General features: G+C 33.5%; 1 protein-coding gene across 3 annotated transcripts; it reads right to left on the reverse strand.

Moving 5' to 3' along the window:
* Positions 1-352: 352 nt before the first annotated feature.
* LOC141682795 (uncharacterized) lies at positions 353-20872 on the reverse strand. 3 transcript variants are annotated; one of them, XM_074487491.1, is made up of 3 exons: positions 20613-20872; positions 1500-2794; positions 353-988 (listed from the first exon to the last, which is right to left on the reverse strand). In XM_074487491.1, exons 2-3 carry the CDS (start codon positions 1578-1580, stop codon positions 494-496), a joined length of 576 nt encoding a protein of 191 aa, XP_074343592.1. In that variant the 5' UTR covers positions 1581-2794; positions 20613-20872; the 3' UTR covers positions 353-493. The 3 variants fall into 3 exon arrangements, with proteins under 3 accessions (XP_074343592.1, XP_074343590.1, XP_074343591.1); XM_074487489.1 differs by lacking the exons at positions 353-988; positions 1500-2794 and adding exons at positions 10120-10861; positions 11374-11466; XM_074487490.1 differs by lacking the exons at positions 353-988; positions 1500-2794 and adding an exon at positions 10121-10861.
* Between the last annotated feature and the right edge of the window lie 4757 nt (positions 20873-25629).

The raw sequence follows: 25629 nt of genomic DNA on the forward strand, positions 1-25629 counted from the left end.
AATTTGTATTTAATGAATGAATATAAACATGGTAGTCAGTGTACGTTTATAACGAAATGATTAAATTTAATCTATAGAATGCCGTTACTATGTTTACAAAGAAAAAACTAAAAATTAACATATATGTTGAATATAGAGTTGACCAAAATTTTTGAATTTTATGTAAATAAACTATATGTTCTGATCTATATTATTACTGAATTCACTACTAACTTAAAATTATTTACTTAATTTAAAAAGATAATAAATGCATAACTGATGTTAGAATGACTTGCAATCATAATATACAATAATGTAAAATTTACATTACTATTAATATAAAAGTTGATTTTAAAGAAAAATATTAGTTTTTGAAATTTAACGGATGTATGTCTGGGAAATGTTAATTTTTTATTTACACAACAATGAAAAAGGGATCCCGGCATCTGGCCAAGTATCCCAAAGCCTACTGACGCTGAAAAACAACAACAACGGGCTCAACCAACAGTCCCGTCTAATCATCCAGAATCTCTCTCAACACTACCAACATCCAGCGAATGATCTTATGCAGCCTCCGGGCCTCAGCATCAGCATCACTAGTGGATGGTCCCTCATCCAATCTCCTCCTGGCAACCTGCTCCACCAACTGAATCCTAGCTCTCCACTCCTCCATCACTAGTGAAGTCCTCCGCCTAGAGTCTCGAATCAACCTATCCACCAAAGCTCCCAACTCAGGAATACGGGAGGTAACAAAGTCTCGGTCCTGGGCTAACTTACCACCAACACTGACAGGTAGAGTCTTAGGCATCTCAGACTCTGGCTCCGGGGCAGGGGTCTCTGAATCTGGCCTTAAGGGTGAAATCTGCATAGGGATCTCACTACTCTCAGAAGGGTCCTCCTCTGGGTCTGAACTAACATATACAGGCTCCTCTGGAGAGGGTGGAATGGGGTCCACTGGGGTACCGGTCAAACTAATCTCTGAATCTGAGTCGCTACCACTACTGGGATCCTGAGAGAAAACACAAAACAACAACCAAGAAACAATGTTAGGGTTAAATAAAGCTTCCGGCTAACTCACACCCTAACTCTAGTTTCCACTTCACTATTACACATTTTCCTTAGACTATACCTAATAGTCTAACTCAACTCTATATGAGTCGAACTCTCTCGCGATATACATATATACCCAAAATACCCCTTTTTATTCCTAATTTGTCTCAGGGACTAGATCATGTAGCTCTGATACCAACTTGTGACGCCCTCAATCTCGGGGTTAGGAAATGAGGACCCACACACCTTTAATCCAATAATTAAATAAGCATAAACCCCGATTAACTACTAACATGATCAAACAGGATAAAGTATGAGACAAGATTACAACTACCAACCATAAAATATAACTTACAACCCCAAAACAATATTAAATAAACATAATCGATTCCGGCTTGGAACCGACAGATAACCCATTATATCTTTACAATTCTCTGGCTAAGCGCTTGCTCACTCATAAATACCACTACCTGCTCTGGCAACTGGAAGCCCTCAACACGATAGGGACCACCAGGTACGCTCTTACGAGCAGTACGCCTAAGCCTGACCATCTTCTTGCTTAACTGCCATTGTTAGATTAAAACAAAACATATGAGTATAAAACTCAGCAAGTAACTATAAAGCAGTTCTACGATATGAAATCCACAATATACTTTACCAATCTCAGGGCATTCTACTTTATTTGTTCTAGGTGGCAGATTTCCATCTTTTGGGTTAAGGAAGGGTTATGAAGGAAAAATGTGGGGCTTTCAAGGAACAAGGCTCAAAGCAGGGTGAAAGCCGACATTCATCACAAATTATTAAAGGATCAGAACAGATCTTTCAGAAAGGAAAGCAACAGTATTTCACTATATGAAACCAATTATATGATCAACAGATTAAGATCAGGGTTCACGAGCTTTAAGCTTCATAATATCACAATCAACTCTTTTCAGAGCGATATAAACCATTTTCATTTTCAAGAATCAATTACGGAACAGGATGTTTCAGTTCCATTTTAAATAATCAATATAGAACCCTTGATTGGATCACTTTATCTTTCCATTTCATTATAATACGGGTGATCAGCCCGTACCAACCTCCATCCGGTCTTTAAGGTACCAATCGGTATAATTTCAGCCTTAAATTGGACTAGCCCCGCTAGCCTCTTACCATGACTGGACAAGTCCTACTAGCCTCTTACGTCCCAATCCAATCCATCAGGAATTCGTTTGGAAAACCTTGAGTTGGAAAACTTAGGTTTTTCTAAATTCATTTTATCATTACCAAGAATATGAAATCATTCAGACTCTTTCGAGTCGAAACTCATTCTTAAGTCAAATATCAAGAAAACAAAGTTAAGGAAGTGATTCAAAGACAAGCAAGGAACAACTCTAAGGATTCTGAATCAGGGATAACAAGGTACTTAAATCAGAAGGATCAATATCTGTTTCAAGGATCAATAGGGTGATCAAGAAATAAGGCATCATTAAAAAGGGTTCGTAAAGGTAATTATAGGGTTCAATACAATTCATGGCTTAACAAATAACTTGAACAGAAAGGGCAGGTTACCAAAGGGTTGAATCAGTAAGCTTATCAATAACACTTTATCAAGATCAAAAACAGGGTATCTCAAATCATTAACAGTTCCATACTCTACATGGTATGAACAATAACCTCTCTATAACTATTCTCACAAGTAATGAGAGTTACTTGCCTGAAAGGTTGAACTACTGCCACCTAATACCCTTTCCTTTCCTAGCCTGAATGCCCTCACGCTCCGAATCTACAATAAAACCAAAATCTTAATCAGTTTCTCAACTCTCGTTCCCGGAACGATTACTCAATACGATAGCTCGATTATACCCTTGACTCGAATATACGAGTATAGCTTATACACATAAGCACATAGCACATCACACGTCATATACTTTACTCTTAACCTTTACACCTTTATATACTCGACAATCGACTTATAAACATCCTTATCTCAACTAGAAATCAAATCATGCTTTATATTAGTACACATAGCTCTTTATACTTGAAATTCTTATACGAATAAACAAACGACAAAACTTACAATAACGACCCTAAAGTCATCTTTAAACTAACACGATAACCATAGTTAACACAAATCAATCATCCCCTTTCTTTTATACTATAATTCGAACCAAACATAGCAAATCAAGCAAAATCTTACATACAATCCTTAACTAATCTTCATGATCATGTCAAGTATTTAAATTAGAATTTGACCTTTTTAACTACTATAAACTATTCGACCATTCTACAATCATCACCCAAAATCAAGTAAATTTTCATATCAAAACCATATAACATATAATCAATCAAACATTCACTTAATCCAACTTAATATTCTTATAAAAATAACCATATCATTCAGATTTTCAAGAACAACCAACATGCATTCAATTTTTGATCTCATACATAGCATGCAAGCATTTTTCCATGGTTTAATCATAAATTCTAATGAACCAAGCAAGAACAACACATAATTTAATTCTTCTTCATTTATCAATAAAAATTCGAACCAAGGCAACCTATAATCTCATATTTATATTCGAATTTCTCATCCCTAATTCCATTAAACACTCTATTTAACTTATCATTTTCAAACAACCATCAAACAATCATTTTTATCAACTATAATCAATCCCTTTTTGATACACCAAAGCCCTATGCGGCTTTTAAATCAAATAAACACATGCATGGTCTAATTTAGCTTTAAATTCATCCAATAATTCAAATCAAATCATAATTCATAGACTTAAACTTCAACAACTCATTCCTATTAAGCAATTATCAACTTAACTTTTAGAAATCAAAACCCTTTTTTAAATTCAAACAAACCAAGCATGCAAACACCAAAAATCAAGTTTTGTGGAATTAGAGTTCAGTTTTACCATCATAACTCACCACCGGTGGCGGTGGTTTCTCGGTGGTGCCCCATTTCGGGGTTTCCAACCTTGAAACCTCCGATTTATGCACACACAAGGCACATGCAAGACTCATTTAGCTTTGAAAATCAATTTTTAATCATAAAATCACCTCCTTAAAGCACATATTGGATCATATATACATACGTACACACGCATCAAGCATGAACACACGCACACACATCGAGCTTGCATGCAAGTGGATATACACACGTGCACACTCTAATACCTACTTATATGTGTTTATCAAGAGATTTTGAGAGGAATTGGTGAGATTTATCAAAGAAACAAGTAGTATACCAAGAGAGAAAAGAGAGCCGAGAGAGAGAGAGTAGCCGAGAGAGAGGGTGAGAAAGAAAGAGAGAAAAGAGAGAATGGTGTGCACGGGGGAAAAAAGAAAAGGAAGGGGGGAGGATGAATTTATAAATAATAAGGACAAGGGCAATTTAGTACTTCTCTAATTTCCTTTTTAAATTGATTTTCCATTCTCTTTTTACTCCCATAGAATATTGGTGGAATAATAAATATATCTCTCTCAGAAAGTTGAAAATTATAGCGATTGACAATTTTAAAACGTAGATCTCGAAATTAACTTTCCAACCATTACTCATAATAAGATTTTGAGCGAACGGTTGATTTTATATGATTTTCGCAGGTTCGCTTCAATAATAACATTTTTCCACATAAAAATCAATTTAAAATGCAATGACCACCAAATAAACCCGTTCATCATTTTTAAAAAGTCTCTAGGACTATTATGGAGATAATATAACAAATCCCATGCTTTTATCTTACTCGGATAATTTTATAAAAATGCGCGAAGGTTAAATAAACCTTTATTTAAATCAAATAATTCCCTTAAATCCATAAAAATGTCAACAGATCACGTAATCATGCATACAGACAAGTAAGCACACATACGAACACGTCTCAACTCATGTCTGATCATAAAAATTTAACCTTCTTTAATGTTATTCCTTTTTATGTGTTCCGAGTCACGTTCTACCTGACGGCCCGACGCTCAGCGTTTCAATTACGCTTCTCGATATCGACCGACACGTCACCAGAACGAAATACTTTATTTAAACATTTCATTTCACATAAAAACACATACTTCACATTTTAAATATCTTAACCCCTTTTTAGGACGGGTTCCGTTCTCCCTGACGGCCCGACAACACAGCTTAACTCCTAAGCTGACTCTTTAAATTGGAACGCTTTTATTTACGCTCCTCGACTCTAATATACAGTAAAGACAATTAATCAACACTTAATCAGACAATTATAATCACTTCACATAAATCACACTTTATTGACTTAATTACGTCGCAAAATTCTCAGTCGTCACAATCTACCCTCCTTAAAAGGATTCTGTCCCCAGAATCTAGTCTAAGCAAATAGATGGGGATACTTTTCTTTCATTTCACTCTTTAATTCCCAAGTCGATTCTTCTACTAGTGGATTTCTCCACAACACTCTTACTAGAGGTACAACTTTATTTCTAAGTGTCCTCTCCTTTTGGTCCGAAATTCGAACTGGCTGTTCCACATAAGACAAATCTGGTTGGATTTCTCCTGGTTCCAATTCGATCACATGGCTCGCATCTGAATTATACTTCTTCAGAAGAGATACATGAAATACATTGTGCAGATGTTGCATTTGCGGAGGTAGCGCCAATTCATAAGCCACCTTCTCAACTCGTCGCAGTACTTCAAATGGTCCAATAAACATAGGACTCAACTTCCCTTTCTTTCCGAATCGGGTTAAACCTTTCCAAGGAGATATCTTTAACAAGACTTTGTCTCCAGATTCGAATTGCACATCTTTTCGTTCTTGATTTGCGTACTTTGCCTGTCGATCTTGAGCTGCAACTAATCTTTTCCGAATCATTTCTACTTTTTTCTTTGTCTGTTGAACCAGCTCTGGGCCAATTAATTTGCGCTCACCAACCTCGTCCCAATATGTAGGGGACCTACATTTTCTTCCATACAACGCTTCATAAGGCGGCATGCCAATACTCGCGTGATAACTGTTGTTGTAGGAAAACTCAATTAACGACAAATGATCGTCCCAATTTCCTTTAAAATCTTTTGCACAGGGTCGCAACATATCTTCAATTGTCTGAATTTTCCTTTCACTTTTTCCGTCTGTCTGCGGATGATATGCCGTACTCATGTTCAGCTTAGTTCCCAAATGATCATGGAATTGTCTCCAAAATCTCGAGTTGAACCTTGGATCTCTATCAGACACGATAGATACAGGAACTCCGTGATGCATCACAATCTCATCCAAATATAATTTGACCAACTTTTCCAACAAAAACCTTTCATTTATCGGCAAGAAATGTGCTGACTTTGTCAACCGATCGATTACCACCCAAATCGCATCATGATTAGACTTGGTTTTAGGTAATCCCACCACGAAATCCATCGCAATATGTTCCCATTTCCATTCTGGTATATCCAGGGGCTGAAGCAATCCGCTTGGCCTCTGATGTTCCGCTTTGACTCTTTAACACGTATAACACTTATTTATCCATTCCATAATTTCCTTTTTCATGTTTGGCCACTCTCTCTTTTAAATCCTGGCACATTTTCGTACTTCTAGGGTGAATTGAAAATCTCGAGTTATGTGCTTCTTGCAAAATCTCATGCTTTAGCTCCATAACATTAGGTATCCAAATACATGAGTTAACACGGTATATTCCTTTTCCATCCTTTTGAGCTTTAATTTATTCTCCTGTCAACTTATCCTTTTCGCGATTCATCACTTGCTCTTGACAGCATCGAATCTTTCCAATATTTCAGGCTGGAATGACCTCGCATATATAGCTTCACCTCCAAATTCTGGAGTCTGCACTTCTATTTCCATCTTTTCAAAATTCTTGATCAATTCTTTCGATGACGTTAGCACATTCAACCTTTCCTTGCGACTTAGAGCGTCTGCTACCACGTTTGTCTTTCCAGGATGATAGTTTATCGCACAATCATAATCTTTGATCAATTCTAACCACCTTCTTTGTCTCATATTCAATTCCTTTTAGGTGAAGATATATTTTAAACTCTTATGATCTGTATAAATCTCGCACTTTTCCCCGTATAAATAATGCCTCCAAATCTTAAGGGCAAACATAATTGCTGCCAATTCCAAATCATGTGTTGGATACTTTTGTTCGTGCGGCTTGAGTTGCCTTGACGCATATGCTATTACCTTCCCGTGTTGCATTAACACACATCGAAGTCCTTTATATGAAGCATCACTGAATATCACAAATTCCCCTTTCTCATCTGGTAATACCAATACTGGGGCGGTTACCAGCCTCTTCTTTAACTCTTGGAAACTTTCCTCGCACTTTTTCGTCCATACAAACTTCTCGTTCTTTCTTGTCAACTTTGTTAATGGGACAACAATCTTAGAGAAATCTTGCACAAACCTTCGGTAGTATCCGGCTAATCCCAGAAAACTTCTGACTTCTCTAGAAGTCTTGGGTCTTTCCCAATTCATTACAGCTTCTATCTTGGCTGGGTCCACTTTGATTCCTTCTTTATTAACTACATGACCAAGAAATTGCACTTCCTTTAGCCAAAATTCACACTTTGAAAACTTAGCGTATTGTTTCTCTTTCCTCAGAGTTTCCAAAGAAATCCTCAAATGCTCCTTATGATCTTCTTCCGTCTTGGAGTAAATCAGTATGTCATCAATAAACACAATAACGAACTTATCCAAATATTGCTTGAACACTCTGTTCATAAGATCCATAAACGCGGCTGGCGCATTCGTCAAACCAAATACCATTACTAAAAACTCGTAGTGCCCATATGTCATTCAAAACGCTGTCTTGGGTACGTCTTCCGCTTTAATCTTTAGTTGATGATACCCAGATCTTAAATCAATCTTGGAGAAACACGAAGCTCCTATTAAATGATCAAACAAGTCATCAATTCGCGGTAGAGGGTACTTATTCTTAATCGTCAACTTATTTAATTCGCGATAATCAATGCACAACCTCATACTTCCATCCTTCTTTACAAAAAACACCGGTGCGCCCCACGGGGATACACTCGGCCGAATTACTCCTATATCCAACAATTCTTGCAACTGAGCGGCCAATTCCTTCATCTCGACTGGCGCCATACGATAGGGAGCTTTCGATACTGGTTCCGTTCCAGGAGCCAAATCAATCGTAAACTCGATCTCTCTATCTGGAGGTAGTCCAGGCAATTCATCAGGAAACACATCCGGAAAATCTCTTACTATTTGAATATCCTCGATCCTTACGGACTCTTGCTCTACATCCATAACATGAGCCAAATAAACTTCGCATCCTTGACGTATTAATCTCCTCGTCTCGAAAGCCGTTAGGAATTTCTTCTCTTGCCTCTTTCCGTTGAATATCACTTCCTCACCATCCTTGGTTCTTAACTTCACCTTCTTACTTTTACATTCTATTTGCGCCTCATGGTTTGACAACCAATCCATTCCTAGTATGACTTCAAATTCTCCTAACTTAAAGGGAATTGTCAGCAGAAAAGTGTCAACCTTCTATGGCCACATCACAATCGGGACAGACTTTGCTAACAATAACTTTCTATTGATTTGCTACCTCTATAATCAAATTAGGTTCCAGAGGGTACGCAACACAATTTAACTTATCAAGAATACTTTCAGAGATAAAAGATCTAGTTGCTCCAGAATCCATAAATACTTTTACTTCTACTGAGTTAATAACAAGCATACCTGCTACCACGTCCACATCTTGCACCGCATCTTTCATTGTCATATTAAAGGTTCTAGCTCTGGGTTGAGCTGATGGTGCTGGGAGAGACGGCGGTCCAACAATCCTAAGAACATTGGCCTTCTGAACAGGCTCTTTGCAATTCCTGGCCATATGGCCCACCTTTCCGCACTTGAAACAAGCCAAGTCAGGCTTCCTTGCTCCACTTGGGCATTCTAAAGAATAATGCCCTTTCTGGTTGCACTTGAAACATGTCACATCCAACTTATTACACCTTCCCGGGTGTCTCTTTCCACAATTCTTGTATTCTTGAATTTGAGGTCTGTTATTCTTCCCTGGCTGTCCTGCTTTCTGGAAACGGTTCTTCTGAGCTCCATTACCGGGTTTAAACTTCTGAAACTTTTGGTTCTGACCTTCACCATTCTTTCCAAACTTTCCTCTAAACTTTGAACTCCCTTGCTCTTGCTCCGAGCTTTCAAATTTCCTTTTTCTTCCTTCATTTTCTCTCCTCGCAACTTCACGCTCACCTTCCACTATCATTGCCTTCTGTACTAAGGCAACATAATTCTTGATCTCCAACAACGCTACTTGACTCCTAATCCATGGCTTAAGTCCCTGTTGGAACCTCTTAGCCTTCTTTTCCTCCGTATTCACATACTCAGGTACGAATCTAGACAACTCCGAGAACTTCACTTCATACTCCGCTACTGACATATCCTCTTGCCTAAGGTCCAGAAATTTCATCTCCAACTGATCTTGCACATAGCTTGGCAAATACTTTTCCATAAACATCTCAGTGAACTTCTCCCATGATAAGTCCTTTCCTTCCATCAACGCTTTCGAAGACTCCCACCAGAAACTTGCTTCATCTTTAAGGTAATAACTCATATACTGAGCTTTCTTGTCGTCCTTAACTTCTGCCAACTCAAAAGCTTTTTCCATTTCTCTTAACCATGACTGAGCTTTAATCGGGTCTGGAAAACCTAAGAATTCTGGGGGATGGATAGTTTGAAAGTGTTTGAAATTTCCAACTTTAGGGGCCACAAGTTGTTGCAAAAGCTGAGCAAGTCTGCTCATCATGGTGGTTTCTGGGTTTACTTCTGGGTCTTGGGTTGGAATTTCTTCTTCTTGGTGATCTGGTGAGTTGGCCATTTCTTACAAACCTGATTGAGCAATTATTTAGAAATACGATAGCATGGCATATATAACAACATTTTACTATAAAATCTCTTTTGCGGGTTTTAAGCTTTACCCAATTTTGCACATGCAATCCTATTACTACATAATTCTCATATCAGTGTTGTTTTATCATGGCACGGGATAGAGTATTACGAATGGTTGTACGGAAATATGATATTTAGAATAATTTATGAGATGTTTAGGGTGCACAATGGAAAATAGGATAATAGATTTATTTAAACAAAAGGTACATAAAGAAAAGTCTGGCTATCACAAATTCTGAAATAAGGTACAATAATATAGCAGGGTTAAACAGAGGAAAAACTGGAAAACATCCCCCTATCTACCCCTAACTTCTACCAACTACTACAACAATGATCCGAGATACAACATAATAAATGAAAAAGGGATCCCGGCATCTGACCAAGTATCCCAAAGCCTACTGGCGCTGAAAAATAACAACTACGGGCTTAACCAACAGTCCCGTCTAATCATCCAAAATCTCTCTCAACACTACCAACATCCAGCGAATGATCTTATACAGCCTTCGGGCCTCAGCATCAGCATCACTAGTGGATGGTCCCTCATCCAATCTCCTCCTGGCAACCTGCTCCACCAACTGAATCCTAGCTCTCCACTCCTCCATCACTAGTGAAGTCCTCCGCCTAGAGTCTCGAATCAACCTATCCACCAAAGCTCCCAACTCAGGAATACGGGAGTAAACAAAGTCTCGGTCCTGGGCTAACTTGCCACCAACACTGACAGGTACAGTCTTAGGAATCTCAGACTCTGGCTCAGGGGCAGGGGTCTCTGAATCTGGCCTTAAGGGTGAAATATGCATAGGGATCTCACTACTCTCAGAAGGGTCCTCCTCTGGTTCTGAACTAACATACACAGGCTCCTCTGGAGAGGGTGGAATGGGGTCCACTGGGGTACCGGTCAAACTAATCTCTGAATCTGAGTCGCTACCACTACTGGGATCCTGAGAGAAAACGCAAAACAACAACCAAGAAACAATGATAGGGTTAAATAAAGCTTCCAGCTAACTAACACCCTAACTCTAGTTTCTGCTTCACTATTACACACTTTCCATAGACTATACCTAATAGTCTAACTCAACTCTATATGAGTCAAACTCTCTCGCGATATACATATATACCTAAAATACCCCTTTTTTATTCCTAACTTGTCTCAGGGACTAGATCATGTAGCTCTGATACCAACTTGTGACACCCTCAATCTCGGGGTTAGGAAATGAGGACCCACACACCTTTAATCTAATAATTAAATAATCATAAACCCCGATTAACTACTAACAGGATCAAACAGGATAAAGTATGAGACAAGATTACAACTATCAACCATAAAATATAACTTACAACCCCAAAATAATATTAAATAAACATAATCGATTCCGGCTTGGAACCGACATATAATCCATTGTATCTTTACAATTCTCTGGCTAAACGCTTGCTCACTCATAAATACCACTACCTGCTCTGGCAACTGGAAGCCCTCAACACGATAGGGACCACCAGGTACGCTCTTACGAGCAGTGCGCCTAAGCCTGACCATCTTCTTGCTTAACTGTCATGGTTAGATTAAAACAAAACATATGAGTATAAAACTCAGCAAGTAACTATAAAGCAGTTCTACGATATGAAATCCACAATATACTTTACCAATCTCAAGGCATTCTACTTTATTTGTTCTAGGTGGCAGATTTCCATCTTTTGGGTTACGGAAGGGTTATGAAGGAAAAATGTGGGGCTTTCAAGGAACAAGGCTCAAAGCAGGGTGAAAGCCGATATTCATCACAAATCATTAAAGGATCAGAACAGGTCTTTCAGAAAGGAAAGCAACAGTATTTCACTATATGAATCCAATTATATGATCAACATATTAAGATCAGGGTTCACGAGCTTTAAGTTTCACAATATCACAATCAACTCTTTTCAAAGCGATATAAACCATTTTCATTTTCAAGAATCAATTACTTAACAGGATGTTTCAGTTCCATTTTAAATAATCAATCTAGAACCCTTGATTGGATCACTTTATCTTTCCATTTCATTATAATACGGGTGATCAGCCCGTACCGACCTCCGTCCGGTCTTTAAGGTACCAATCGGCATAATTTCAGCCTTAAAGTGGACTTGCCCCGCTAGCCTCTTACCATGACTGGACTAGTCCTACTAGCCTCTTACGTCCCAATCCAATCCATCAGGAATTCGTTTGGAAAACCTTGAGTTGGAAAACTTAGGTTTTTCTAAATTCATTTTATCATTACCAAGAATATGAAATCATTCAGACTCTTTCGAGTCGAAACTCATTCTTAAGTCAAATTTCAAGAAAACAAAGTTAAGGAAGTGATTCAAAGAAAAGCAAGGAACAACTCTAAGGATTCTGAATCAGGGATAACAAGGTACTTAAATCAGAAGGCTCAATATCTGTTTCAAGGATCAATAGGGTGATCAAGAAATAAGGTATCATTAAAAAGGGTTCGTAAAGGAAATTATAGGGTTCAATACAATTCATGGCTTAACAAATAACTTGAACAGAAAGGGCAGGTTACCAAAGGGTTGAATCAGTAAGCTTATCAATAACAGTTTATCAAGATCAAAAATAGGGTATCTCAAATCATTAACAGTTCCATACTCTACATGGTATGAACAATAACCTCTCTATAACTATTCTCACAAGTAATGAGAGTTACTTGCAGGAATTCGCTTTCCTGAAGGTTGAACTACTGCCACCTAGTATACCCTTTCCTTTCCTAACCCGAATGCCCTCACGCTCCGAATCTAAAATAAAACCAAAATCTTAATCAGTTTCTCAACTCTCGTTCCCGGAACGATTACTCAATACGATAGCTCGATTATACCCTTGACTCGAATATACGAGTATAGCTTATACACATAAGCACATAGCACATCACACGTCATATACTTTACTCTTAACCTTTACACCTTTATATACTCGACAATCGACTTATAAACATCCTTATCTCAACTCGAAGTCAAATCATACTTTATATTAGTACACATAGCTCTTTATACTTGAAATTCTTATACGAATAAACAAACGACAAAACTTACAATAACGACCCTAAAGTCATCTTTAAACCAACACGACAACCATAGTTAACACAAATCAATCATCCCTTTCTTTTATACTTTAATTTGAACCAAACATAGCAAATCAAGCAAAATCTTACATACAATCCTTAACTAATCTTCATGATCATGTCAAGTACTTAAATTAGAATTTGACATTTTTAACTACTATAAACCATTCGGCCATTCTACAAACATCACCCAAAATCAAGTAAATTTTCATACCAAATCCATATAACATATAATCAATCAAACATTCACTTAATCCAACTTAATATTCTCATAAAAATAAGCATATCATTCAGATTTTCAAGAACAACCAACATGCATTCAATTTTTGATCTCATACATAGCATGCAAGCATCTTTCCATGGTTTAATCCTAAATTCTAATGAATCCAAGCAAGAACAACACACCAATTTAATTCTTCTTCCTTTATCAATAAAAATTCGAACCAAGGCAACCTATAATCTCATATTTATATTCGAATTTCTCATCCCTAATTCCATTAAACACTCTATTTAACTTATCATTTTCAAACAACCATCAAACAATCATTTTTATCAACAATAATCAATCCCTTTTTGATACACCAAAGCCCTATGCGGCTTTTACGTCAAATAAACACATGCATGGTCTAATTTAGCTTTAAATTCATCTAATCATTCAAATCAAATCATAATTCATAGACTTAAACTTCAACAACTCATTCCTATTAAGCAATTATCAACTTAACTTTTAGAAATCAAAACCCTTTTTGAAATTCAAACAAACCAAGCATGCAAACACCAAAAATCAAGTTTTGTGGAATTAGAGTTCAGTTTTACCATCATAACTCACCACCGGTTCACCGGAGTTCATCACCGGTGGCGGTGGTTTCTCGGTGGTGCCCCATTTCGCGGTTTCCAACCTTGAAACCTCCGATTTATGCACACACAAGGCACATGCAAGACTCATTTAGCTTTGAAAATCATTTTTCAATCATAAAATCACCTCCTTAAGCACATATTGGATCATATATACATACGTACACACGCATCAAGCATGAACACACACACACACATCGAGCTTACATGCAAGTGGATATACACACATGCACACTCTAATACCTACTTATATGTGTTTATCAAGAGATTTTGAGAGGAATTGGTGAGATTTATCAAAGAAACAAGTAGTATACCAAGAGAGAAAAGAGTGCCGAGAGAGAGAGTAGCCGAGAGAGAGGGTGAGAAAGAAAGAGAGAAAAAAGAGAATGGTGTGCACGGGGGAAAAAAGAAAAGGAAGGGGGGGAGGATGAATTTATAAATAATAAGGACAAGGCCAATATAGTACTTCTCTAATTTCCTTTTTAAATTGATTTTCCTTTCTCTTTTTACTCCCATAGAATATTGGTGGAATAATAAATATATCTCTCTCAGAAAGTTGAAAATTATAGCGATTGACAATTTTAAAATGTAGATCTCGAAATTTGCTTTCCAACCATTACTCATAATAAGATTTTGAGCGAACGGTTGATTTTATATGATTTTCGCAAGTTCGCTTCAATAATAACATTTTTCCACATAAAAATCAATTTAAAAAGCAATGACCACCAAATAAATCCGTTCATCATTTTTAAAAAGTCTCTAGGACTATTATGGAGATAATAGAACAAATCCCATGCTTTTATCTTACTCAGATAATTTTATAAAAATGCGCGAAGGTTAAATAAACCTTTATTTAAATCAAATAATTCCCTTAAATCCATAAAAATGTCAACAGATCACGTAATCATGCATACAGACAAGTAAACACACATACGAACACGTCTCAACTCATATCTGATCATAAAAATTTGTCCTTCTTTAATATTTTTCCTTTTTACGCGTTCCGGGTCACGTTCTACCTGACGGCCCGACGCTCAGTTTTTCAATTACGCTTCTCGATATCGACCGACACGTCACTAGGACGAAATACTTTACTTAAACATTTCATTTCGCATAAAAACACATACTTCACATTTTAAATATCTTAACCCCTTTTTAGGACGGGTTCCGTTCTACCTGACGGCCCGACAACACAGCTTAACTCCTAAGCTGACTCTTTAAATTGGAACGCTTTTATTTATGCTTCTAGACTCTAATATACAGTAAAGACAATTAATCAATACTTAATCACATAATTATAATCACTTCACATAAATCACACTTTATTGACTTAATTACGTCGCAAAATTTTCAGTCTTCACATTGTGTATGTGTGTTAGCATGTAAATTATCGTATGGAAATTTCTTAGTAAATTACGACGGCTTCAATTATTTATATGCTAAATATCTTATTTATGTACATGTATAATCATTATTAACATCTAGTGAGGCAATTAATTACTTAAATAACAAATTAAAATTATATAATAAATAAATTGTTATAATTTATATATGGTATTCACATTATCACTTACAAACAATCTATATCTGTTTTTTACGCGACCGAGTATCAATCATGTAACATAAAAATAAATTATATATTGTAATTATATATTTTAAGACTTATTATTAATATTCATGATTTTTTCAAGAATTGGAAGGAATAATTGTAATTATATCGTTATTTAAACCATTTTTAAGTTTTTTTCATTACGACTCTAATATTTCTTCATATAATAATTTGATAACATTGTATACTACTCTCCTGAAATTAAATATTTATCAATTCGATAAAGTTTTATAAATATTAATTGAACTGGTTAATTTCTTCAAATTATTGAACAATATATATTTTTTCTTTAAAGAATATAAAATGCATTGAATCAAATGCTACAATATAGTACATATATAACTTTTATTTAAATAATTCAAAATATTAATATAATTCAAATTATGTGCAGAATATTATCTTGATCAATGAATATTGCTCTAAAAGAATTCTTTTTAAAAATCTAGTTTTTTTAAAGTGAAAAATGAAAAATAAATCGATTTAATATATCATCGTAGTTTTAACAAATCTCGTGAGATCTCATATCAAATTTCGAATATTCTTAAAATCGGGACAAATCCCAAAAATAATAATGCGCTTCAGGTGAAGTTGGTAATTTAATATAAATAATCAATTGACTTGTTACTATAAAGACCTCAAAAACATTAATTTATATTAACATAAGCTATTAAAAAAATTCAAATTATTGGTAAAATATTCTCACCGAGTTTATAATTTAAATTTACTAAACGTATAATGTGACGATGTTTTTCGGCCAGGTCATGTAATCAAATTTCGAGTATTTTTTGAACAATAGGCCAAGTTTTAAAATGCATTGACTCATTATAATTCGAACTTATCTAAATATGTAATACCATTATAGATTTTTTATATATAAGCGATTATGTTTTCAATATTTTTTTAAAAATAAATTATATATGTACATTTTAATTACTTTTTATAATAAAAAATATGTTAAAGGTATATGAGATATATTTTCAAACTAAAAATTGATTAATAAATAAGATAATAATCAATTTATGTACTGTGCCTAATTCTATATCTGGAATTCAATTCTTTAAAATTAAATGTACAAATATTCAACTAACTATCTTTTTTTTCAGAATTCAAGTAAGTATTTTTAAAATTAAATAAAATATTTATTTAGCACACTTACATATTATGTGTATGATATAAAAAGCACATATGACAATATGGTGTAGTGGTAATAGGTTGTATAGTTAAATTAAATAACTTGAATTCAATTTCCACAAACCACATCTTTTATATAAATATTAAAAACAGGGGTAGTTTAGTCTTTTCATTGATTATACCCTTGTTCTCCTATTATATAAAACTAGCATAATAACCCGTGCGAGGCACGAGTTATTTTCTAGAGTTTTTTTATGAATGCAATTATAATATTTTTAGTTATATTATTATTTGTAAATTTTGTATAATGTCTAACATATTTATCTGTGTATCATTTTCATACAAGACATTACTTTAAACAACGTTTCCAATATAGCTCATGAAGAAAAATTTATAAATTCTTGTTTGTGTTGTATAATTGTATTTAATGAATGAATATAAACATGGTACTCAGTGTACGTTTAAAATGAAACAAATAAACTTAATATGTAGAATGTCGTTGGTATGTTTACAAAGAAAAAGTTAAAAATTAACATATATGTTGAATACAGAGTTGACCAAAAATTTTAATTTTTTTTTAAATAAACTATATAACTAGTCTATATTATTAATGAGTTCTCTACTAACTTATAATTAATTTACTCAATTTAAAAAGATAAAAAATGAATAACTGAATTCAGAATTACTTGCAATAATAATATAAAATAATATAAAATTTACACTACTATTAATATAAAAGTTGATTTTAATGAAAAATGTTAGTTTTTGAAATTTAACGTATGTATGTTTGAAAAAATGTTACTCCCTTTGTCCCATTGAATTCTATACGCTACTTTTCGGCATGGTTTTCAATGCTCATTTAAAACATAACTCCACAATATTTTTTTTTAATTTTTTTTTCCTGAATAAAAGTTTCATGTTTAAACTTTTATTCAAAAAAAAAAATTTGAAAAAAACATTATCAAACTATACTTTATAGAAGCCTCGAAATACGTGCAAATAGTAAACGTATAGAATCGAACAGGACGGAGGGAGTAGTTTTTTTACACCACTCTTAATAAAATAAGATTAAGTTATATGTGTCTATGTTAGCATGTGAATTATCGTATATTATATTTCTTAGGAAATTACGATGGTTTCAATTATTTATATGCTAAATATCTGATTTATGTACATGTATAATCATTATTAATATCTAGTGAGGCAATTCATTACTTAAATAACATGTATTTATAATTATTCAAAAATTAAAATTATGTAATAAATAAATTGCAATAATTTATATATGGTATTCACATTATCACTTACAAACAATCTATATCTGTTTTTTACGCGACCGAGTATCAATCATGTAACATAAAAATAAATTATATATTGTAATACTTATTATTGATGTTCATGATTTTTTCAAGAATTTGAAGGAAAAATTGTAATTATATTGTTATTTAAACTATTTTTAAGTTTCTTTCATTACTACTCTAATATTTCTTCATATAATAATTTGATAATATTGTATACTATTCTCCTAAAATTAAATATTTTTCAATTCGATAAAGTTTTATAAATATTAGTTGAACTAGTTAATTCCTTCAAATTATTGAACAATATTTTTTTTAAATAGTATAAAATGTATTGAATCAAATGCTACAATATAGTGTAGATATAACTTTATTTGAATAATTCAAAATATTAAAATAATTCAAAATATTTGTACAATATTATCTTGATCAATAAATATTGTTTATTTAAAAGAATTCTTTTTAAAATGCTAGTTTTTTTTAAAGTGAAAAATGAAAAATAAATCGATTTAATATATCATCGTAGTTTTAACAAATCTCGTGAGATCTCATATCAAATTTCAAATATTTTTAAAATCAGGACAAGTCCCAAAACACTATTGCGCTACCAGTGAAGTTAGTAATTTTAATACAAATAATCAATTGATTTGATCCTATAAATACCTCAAACGCATTAATTTATATTAATATAAGATATCAAAATATTTCACATTATTGATAAGATATTCCCGTCGAACTTCTAATTTAAATTTACTAAACATAGAATGTGACAATATTTTTCGGCTAGTCATATAGTCAAATTTCAAGTATTTTTTGAACAATGGGCCAAATTCTGATTTCAAATTCAAAATAAACTAAAATTCATTGACTTATTATAATTCGAACTTATCTAAATAATTAATATACCAATCTAGATTATTTATATATAGGTGATTCTATTTTCAAAATTTTTCTTTAAAAATTATATATGTACATTTTAATTACTTTTTAGAATAAAAAAATGTTAAAAATATATGAGATATATTTTCAAACTAAATAATAATAATAAATAAGATAATAATCCATTTATGTACTATGCCTAACTTTATATGTGAAATTTAGTTTTTTAAAATTAATTGTACAAATATTCAAATAACTATCTTATTTTTGCGGAATTCAACTAGCTATCTTTAACGTTAAATAAAATATTCCTTTAGCACACTTACATATTATTATGTGTATGATAAAAAGCACATGTGACAATATAGTGTAGTGGTACGAGGTTGTATAGAAGAATGAAGCAACTCGAGTTCGACTCCCACAAAACACAATTTTTATATAAATATTAAAAACATGGGTAGTTCAGTCTTTTCAATGAGACTTTTTAATCTCAAAATATTATCCCCTTGTTGTGCTATTATATATAGAAGACATATTAAAAATAGGGGTAGTTTAGTGTTTTCAATGATTATAACCTTGTTCTCCTATTATATATAGGAGAAGAGATAGGTGAATCATAAGTATCATTTTGGATCGAATTCCTTCCTAGTTATAATTTGATAATTATGAATCAATTTAATTTAAAACTTTAATTTGTTTACTTGCAAAACTATTTGTAAATTATGTATTTTTATTAAATCATATGTAATGGATAAATTTTATAATAAAAATTTCTAAAATAAAGTTTATTGTAATCTAAATGAGTTTATGATAACAATTTATAAAATACATTATTTCCATAATAGAATTGTGGTAGAAAGATAGTTAGAATTTTAAATTTAAAAATATTAATTAAATATGGTTGTGACCCAAATCTAGTATGAACTCCATTTAGGGTTTAAGGTTCAATTCATTAGGAAATGTGAAAACCTAAGCTACAAGAAAAACGGTTAAATACGACCGGTTAAAAATCAGTTGTATTTAGTTAAATTCGACCGTTTTCGGTCGTATTTAACTAAATACGACCGGTTTTTGGACCGCTCGCATTCGCTCGAGTCATATTTAGTAAATCGATCGTATTTAGTATACGAGCGGCTAAATTCGACCGCCTAAATTCGACCGAAAGCCGTTGAATTTGTTTTTCACCTAAAATTTAAAAATCCCGCCCAAAAAATTGAATTTTTGAAAAAAATTAAAAAGTCCGCATAAACTATAAATTCGACCGTATATGGTTAAAAACATTGTGCTAAATACAACCGAATACGGTCGAATTAACGAGCACCAAACTTAAAAAAAAAATCTCGCCGGAAAATTCTCAAATTCCGGTGAGCTTCAAAAAATCCGGCAACCATTCCGATAAAATTAAAAATAGAAAGAAAACTAGCATACTTTTCTTGACTTAGTCACCGACCCTTTCCTTGACTCTTCCTATTTCATCAGGTCCACATATCAAAACTTTGCATGTTCATGTTCTAAGTTCAAGTTCATAACAATTTTTTAATCCTTCCCCCTTTTATCTATATACATCTCTGATCTCTATATAAACACACACTGTCACAAAAATACATCTATTCGGAAACAGTAGGAGGGCAATTTGGTGTTGTTGGAGTTTAGATCACTTACATTAAATACAGAAAGACTGATCAGATTTTTAGAGAGTGTGTTTTGATTTAATCATGTCAGATAAAGCAGCACCAACAAAGACCAAAAACTTGTTTCTAAAGTTTCTATCAAAGGCTGCATCAGCTCCTTTCAGTCCAAATAAAGAAAAGAGATCATCACAGAAATCGCATACCGGGAAAGGCAGTAAGGCTCCTATAACATCGATTATCCCAGCCGATGCGCTACGTAGTAGATCGGAAAACTCGAGCTTCGGCGCCCGTGAACCAACATCGCCAAAAATCTCGTGCATTGGAACAACTTAATCTAATGGTTATGAATCATAACAACTCAAAGGTGGTGCGATCTGATTTAGAAGGTGATGTGAAGAAAAAGAAGAAGCCTTTGGCCATGAAGAAACAGGGGAGGGGCGGGGATGCAGAGGACGGGGGTAGGGGTGGGGTGTGGGGAGGGTTAAGTTAAAAAAAATTGATTTTTAGTTTTTTTATAAAAAGTAAAATCAGTCGTTGGATTATAGTTTAGTGATTGAATCTGGCACGTTGGATCTAAATCACGTGGATCGTTGATGTGGACATGCTAAATACGACCATAATCAGTTGAATTTAGGAGTGTCAATTTATAAATTCATATATTACGTATTTTCTGTTATAAAAATTAAAATCCGGATAATTTTTATAAAAATATATTGTAATTTGTTAATCTTTTTCTTAAAATATTATAATTTTATAATTTATTTTAACAACTCATTATTTTAATAAGAAAATTAAAATTATGATTTTGATCAATTTTATGATAAATTACATTTATTTTTATGATATTGGACTAACACCAGTAAGAAGGTCTGGTCAAAATACTATTTGATTGTTAAAATAGTAAACTAAATACATTTATTTTTTTCTAAAATTTCTATCATATCAGTAAAATATATTGATATTAACATCTATAATGTTGGATCATTCATAAATATTTTTAAAAAAATCGAAACATCGTTATGAGAATAAACACTAGTAAGAAATATTGGTCAAACTACTAGTTGACTGTTAAAATAGTAAACAAGATACATTTATTTTTTTCTAAATTTTTTATTGTATCACTAAAATATATAAATATTGACATATGTAAGGTTGGATCATTTATAAACATTTTATAAAAATCAAAACATCGATATTGGACTAACACTAATAAGAAGTACCATTGTGACTACTAGTTGACTGTTAAAATATCAAACCAAATACATTTAATTTTTTCTAAATTTTTTATTGTATCACTAAAATATATAAATATTGACATCTGTAAGGTTGGATCATTCATAAAAAAAAAAATTGAAATATCGATATTGGACTAACACTAATAAGAAGTACCGGTCAAACTACTAGTTGACTGTTAAAATATCAAATCAAACACATTTATTTTTTTCTAAATTTTTTATTGTATCACTAAAATATATAAATATTGACATCTGTAAGGTTGGATCATTCATAAACATTTTTTAAAAAATCGAAACATCGATATTGGACTAACTCTAGTAAGAAGTACTAGTCAAAGTACTATTTGATTGTTAAAATAGTAAACTAAATACATTTATTTTTTCTAAAATTTCTATCATATCAGTAAAATATATTGATATTAACATCTATAAGGTTGGATCATTCATAAACATTTTTTAAAAAAATCGAAATATCGATATTGAACTAACACTGATAAGAAGTACTGGTCAAACTAGTAGTTGACTGTTAAAATATCAAACCAAATACGTTTATTTTTTTCTAATTTTTTTATTGTATCACTAAAATATATAAATATTGATATCTGTAAGGTTGGATCATTCATAAACATTTTGTAAAAAATCGAGATATCGGTATGAGACTAAACACTAGTAAGAAGTACTAGTCAAACTACTAGTTGACTGTTAAAACAACAAATCAAATACATTTATTTTTTCTAAAATTTTTATCATATCATTAAAATATATAGATCTTGACATCATTACGGTTGGATCATTCATAAACATTTTTTAAAAAATCGAAACATCGGTACGGGTCTAAACACTAATAAGAATAACTAGTCAAACTACTAGTTGCCTATTAAAATAGCAAACCATATACATTTATCTTTTTCTAATTTTTTTATAATATCACTAAAATATATAGATCTTGACATCCTTACGGTTGCATCATTCATAAACTTTTTGTAAAAAATCGAAACATCGGTATGAGACCAAAATTCTGAAAATAAAATAATATTACCGAATGCATTCATAATAGATAAATACAATTGATTTCTACTAAAATTACAATTTTTAAAAAAGCGGAAAATTTCCCCCACTTTTGCAACCAATGTTTTAAAAGTGCTGGAAATTTCCCGCCATTTCAAAATATCAGATTCGACCGAAAAGGTTGAATTTAGGAGTGTCAAAAAAATTGGTTGGCGGGAATTTTTTTCTCATTTATTTGGAAAGGCTAAATTCGATTGGATGTGGTTGAATTTAGGAATACCGCTAAATTCAACCGTACATGGTCGAATATAGTATTCCCCCCATTTTTTTGGTATGGGTAAATTCGACCGAATGCGGTTGAGTAATTTAGGAGTACTGCTAAATTCAACCGTATACGGTCGCATTTGTTGCGAAATTCGACCGTATAAATACGACCGTAAATAAATACGACCGCATGCGGTTGAATTTAGCCGCACCCCTTAATTCAACCGAAAGTTATTGAATTTGACCCCAGTTATATTTGTGCGGTTGTATTTAGCCTTGTTTTCTTGTTCTATAAGGCTTCCAAGTTGTTCGTGGTACCCTACGGTAGTCATTGGCATGTCGTCATATATAGTTCGTTTGTAACCCATGGCACCCTAGGACATAGGAAAAGGTTCTAGGAATAGGCTACCAGTAAGCTTACCGGCCCTACGACTACCATGTCGGACTTCCAGGAATAGTAATAGGATTTCAGGACAGGTTACCGATATGGGGCTACCAGGTCGGGGTATCACTAGCAGGCTCTCGCTTCCCGCGATAGCCGAAAGGAAAGTAGAACGGGATTAAGACAGCCTTCTATCATTTAACTTCTACTTATATACTTGGCATATACATTATAATGGACAATTATATGTGATAATAAGGCCTTCACAGCCCTAATTCAGCTAGAAAACTTGAGAGAAAGGCTTTATCTCTTGAGGATAATCACAATCCCACGATGGTTATGACAGGTATATTAAGAATACAATAGGGCTTGATCTGCTATATATAGGGGTATGTAGGCAATTTATAGGATCCCAAGCCATTTCTACGCACAAGTGCATGAGCATTGATATTCTGGTATGGCACGTCCATAGGAGTTCTTGATCAAACTTTTTAATTTTATGTAGCTCGATCTTCTGTACTTTGTCTCGATCAGTCTTCGTGCTTGTTAGAATGTAGTTTGGAATTACAAAGTTCCCTAACTTGTTTCTGGCAGTGGCAGTATAGGATCAATCACAGGCCTCACGTTTACACTACGGAGCAAAATTGATCCAGCATGTGATCCTGAATTTATTCTAGAAACTGCTGCTGCAATACATCTATAAATGAGTGCAGTCAAAAGCTCATTGCGGGTGTATTTTTTTTTTTTCTATTCTAGTACTCCATCTAGTTTGTCTTCATTTTCCACTACGGCCTTCAATTTTGCTAGCTTTGTGTTGGGAAACACTACCTCCTTTGTGGTCCAATTTTTATCTGGATATGACAGAGTTGTGTCTAAATCAACTATAGTATGATGGAGGAACGTACAGCTTATACACTAAATGTGGGGATAGATGTGATAATTTCTGGTGAGCGCATAGCGGAGTCATGACAAAGAAGCACACTACCTTAGGAAAGAGCAAAGAGTAAGAGCATCTCCTAGACGATGACAAAGGTTAACTGCTACAGCTATTCCTCCGCAAGTAAAATGATCCAATTGAACATGCATTATAGTACCATGATATATATCAGATAAACTGATTCCAAATTGTAAACCCTCTTCTTCTTCCTTCCCGGAGCTTTTTCCAGAACCTTTGCCAACTTGCATCCAAATTGGACGTCAACAAAATGAACGCCTTCGTCATTACAATCAACATAGGATCCAGAATATAGCCTTCCGGGGAAAGGGTAGTACTTAGACAGTGTCTCGGATAAAGACTTCTCGAGTATATCTAATTTTGATGCATTATTTGGGATCGGCTTTGAACTGCGATCAGAGTTGTACATGGGGATATAATAAAATCACTGGAATTTTGATGCAGCTGCCTTCTGAAGATTGATGAACAAATCAATCCTCTGAACGCCATGTATGTTAACTTTCTGAGATGAAACATGATGCAATTATTAAAAATAGAAGCAAACAATAAACCCCATTAGCACAACTGGGTAAGTCCGGTTGATCAAAGCCCATTAGCACAACTGGGTAAGTCCGGTTGATCTCGTGAAATAAAAAGTAAATGCAATAGCTGTTTTTTTTGACAATAAATGATTATATATAAAAAGAAACACTCCTCACATGGAGGTACAACAACAAGAGTAATAATTTTTTCAAAAATTATATTCAAGAGATTACATACATGAAAATAATCTAAAAACTCTATAGGAAGCACTCTGAAACATCAGAGAACCCAACAAATATTGGAAAGTCATGAAATATCAACTCAAGTTAGAGGTAGGGCAGGGCATAGCACTGAATCGATCTCACTGGAGTATATTAAAAGGTAAGAACCTTATTCGTAACAGTCCAAGCTGGTGATTTTGGACTAATGTCATCACTCAGGCGATTAAAATAACCATTCTGGTTAGCAGATCACATGCAAAATATGATTGGCGCCTGATTACATGCAACTATGCAACTCTTTTCTGGAGATGAATGATGCCTCAAAATAAAAACAACCTTGTAACATCATAAATATGTAAAGTACAACATAAAAATATATGGTAGAAACTTACGACCGCGTAGTGATGGGTTTCACAGGCCGCACCTCAACTAGAATAACGTTTTAGTTCAGTGAAGTCTGCAACAATAAATTCTTATTTATATTTTCATTCCAGTTTTAGAAATGTTGTAACGTAGTCATTTCAGGGTTATTACTGCCATATTAAATTGAACCTCTGTTCATAAATCAAATCGCTTTCAAGCCTTGGCAACCCCTTAGATCTGTAGAAAATTTCACAAGCTGAATTCACCCAG

This window comes from Apium graveolens, chromosome 9 (assembly GCF_009905375.1).
Source record: "Apium graveolens cultivar Ventura chromosome 9, ASM990537v1, whole genome shotgun sequence".
Lineage (NCBI taxonomy): Eukaryota > Viridiplantae > Streptophyta > Magnoliopsida > Apiales > Apiaceae > Apium > Apium graveolens.

Coding starts and splice junctions, on each gene's coding strand:
- LOC141682795 (XM_074487489.1), bottom strand. CDS start 20,729: ATGCACGAGATTTTTGGCGATGTTGGTTCACGGGCGCCGAAGCTCGAG. Junction 11,467..20,612: donor GAGCCTTACTGCCTTTCCCG/GTATGCGATTTC, acceptor TAACCATGACAG/TTAAGCAAGAAGATGGTCAG. Junction 10,862..11,373: donor GCTTCCAGTTGCCAGAGCAG/GTAGTGGTATTT, acceptor GTTTTCTCTCAG/GATCCCAGTAGTGGTAGCGA.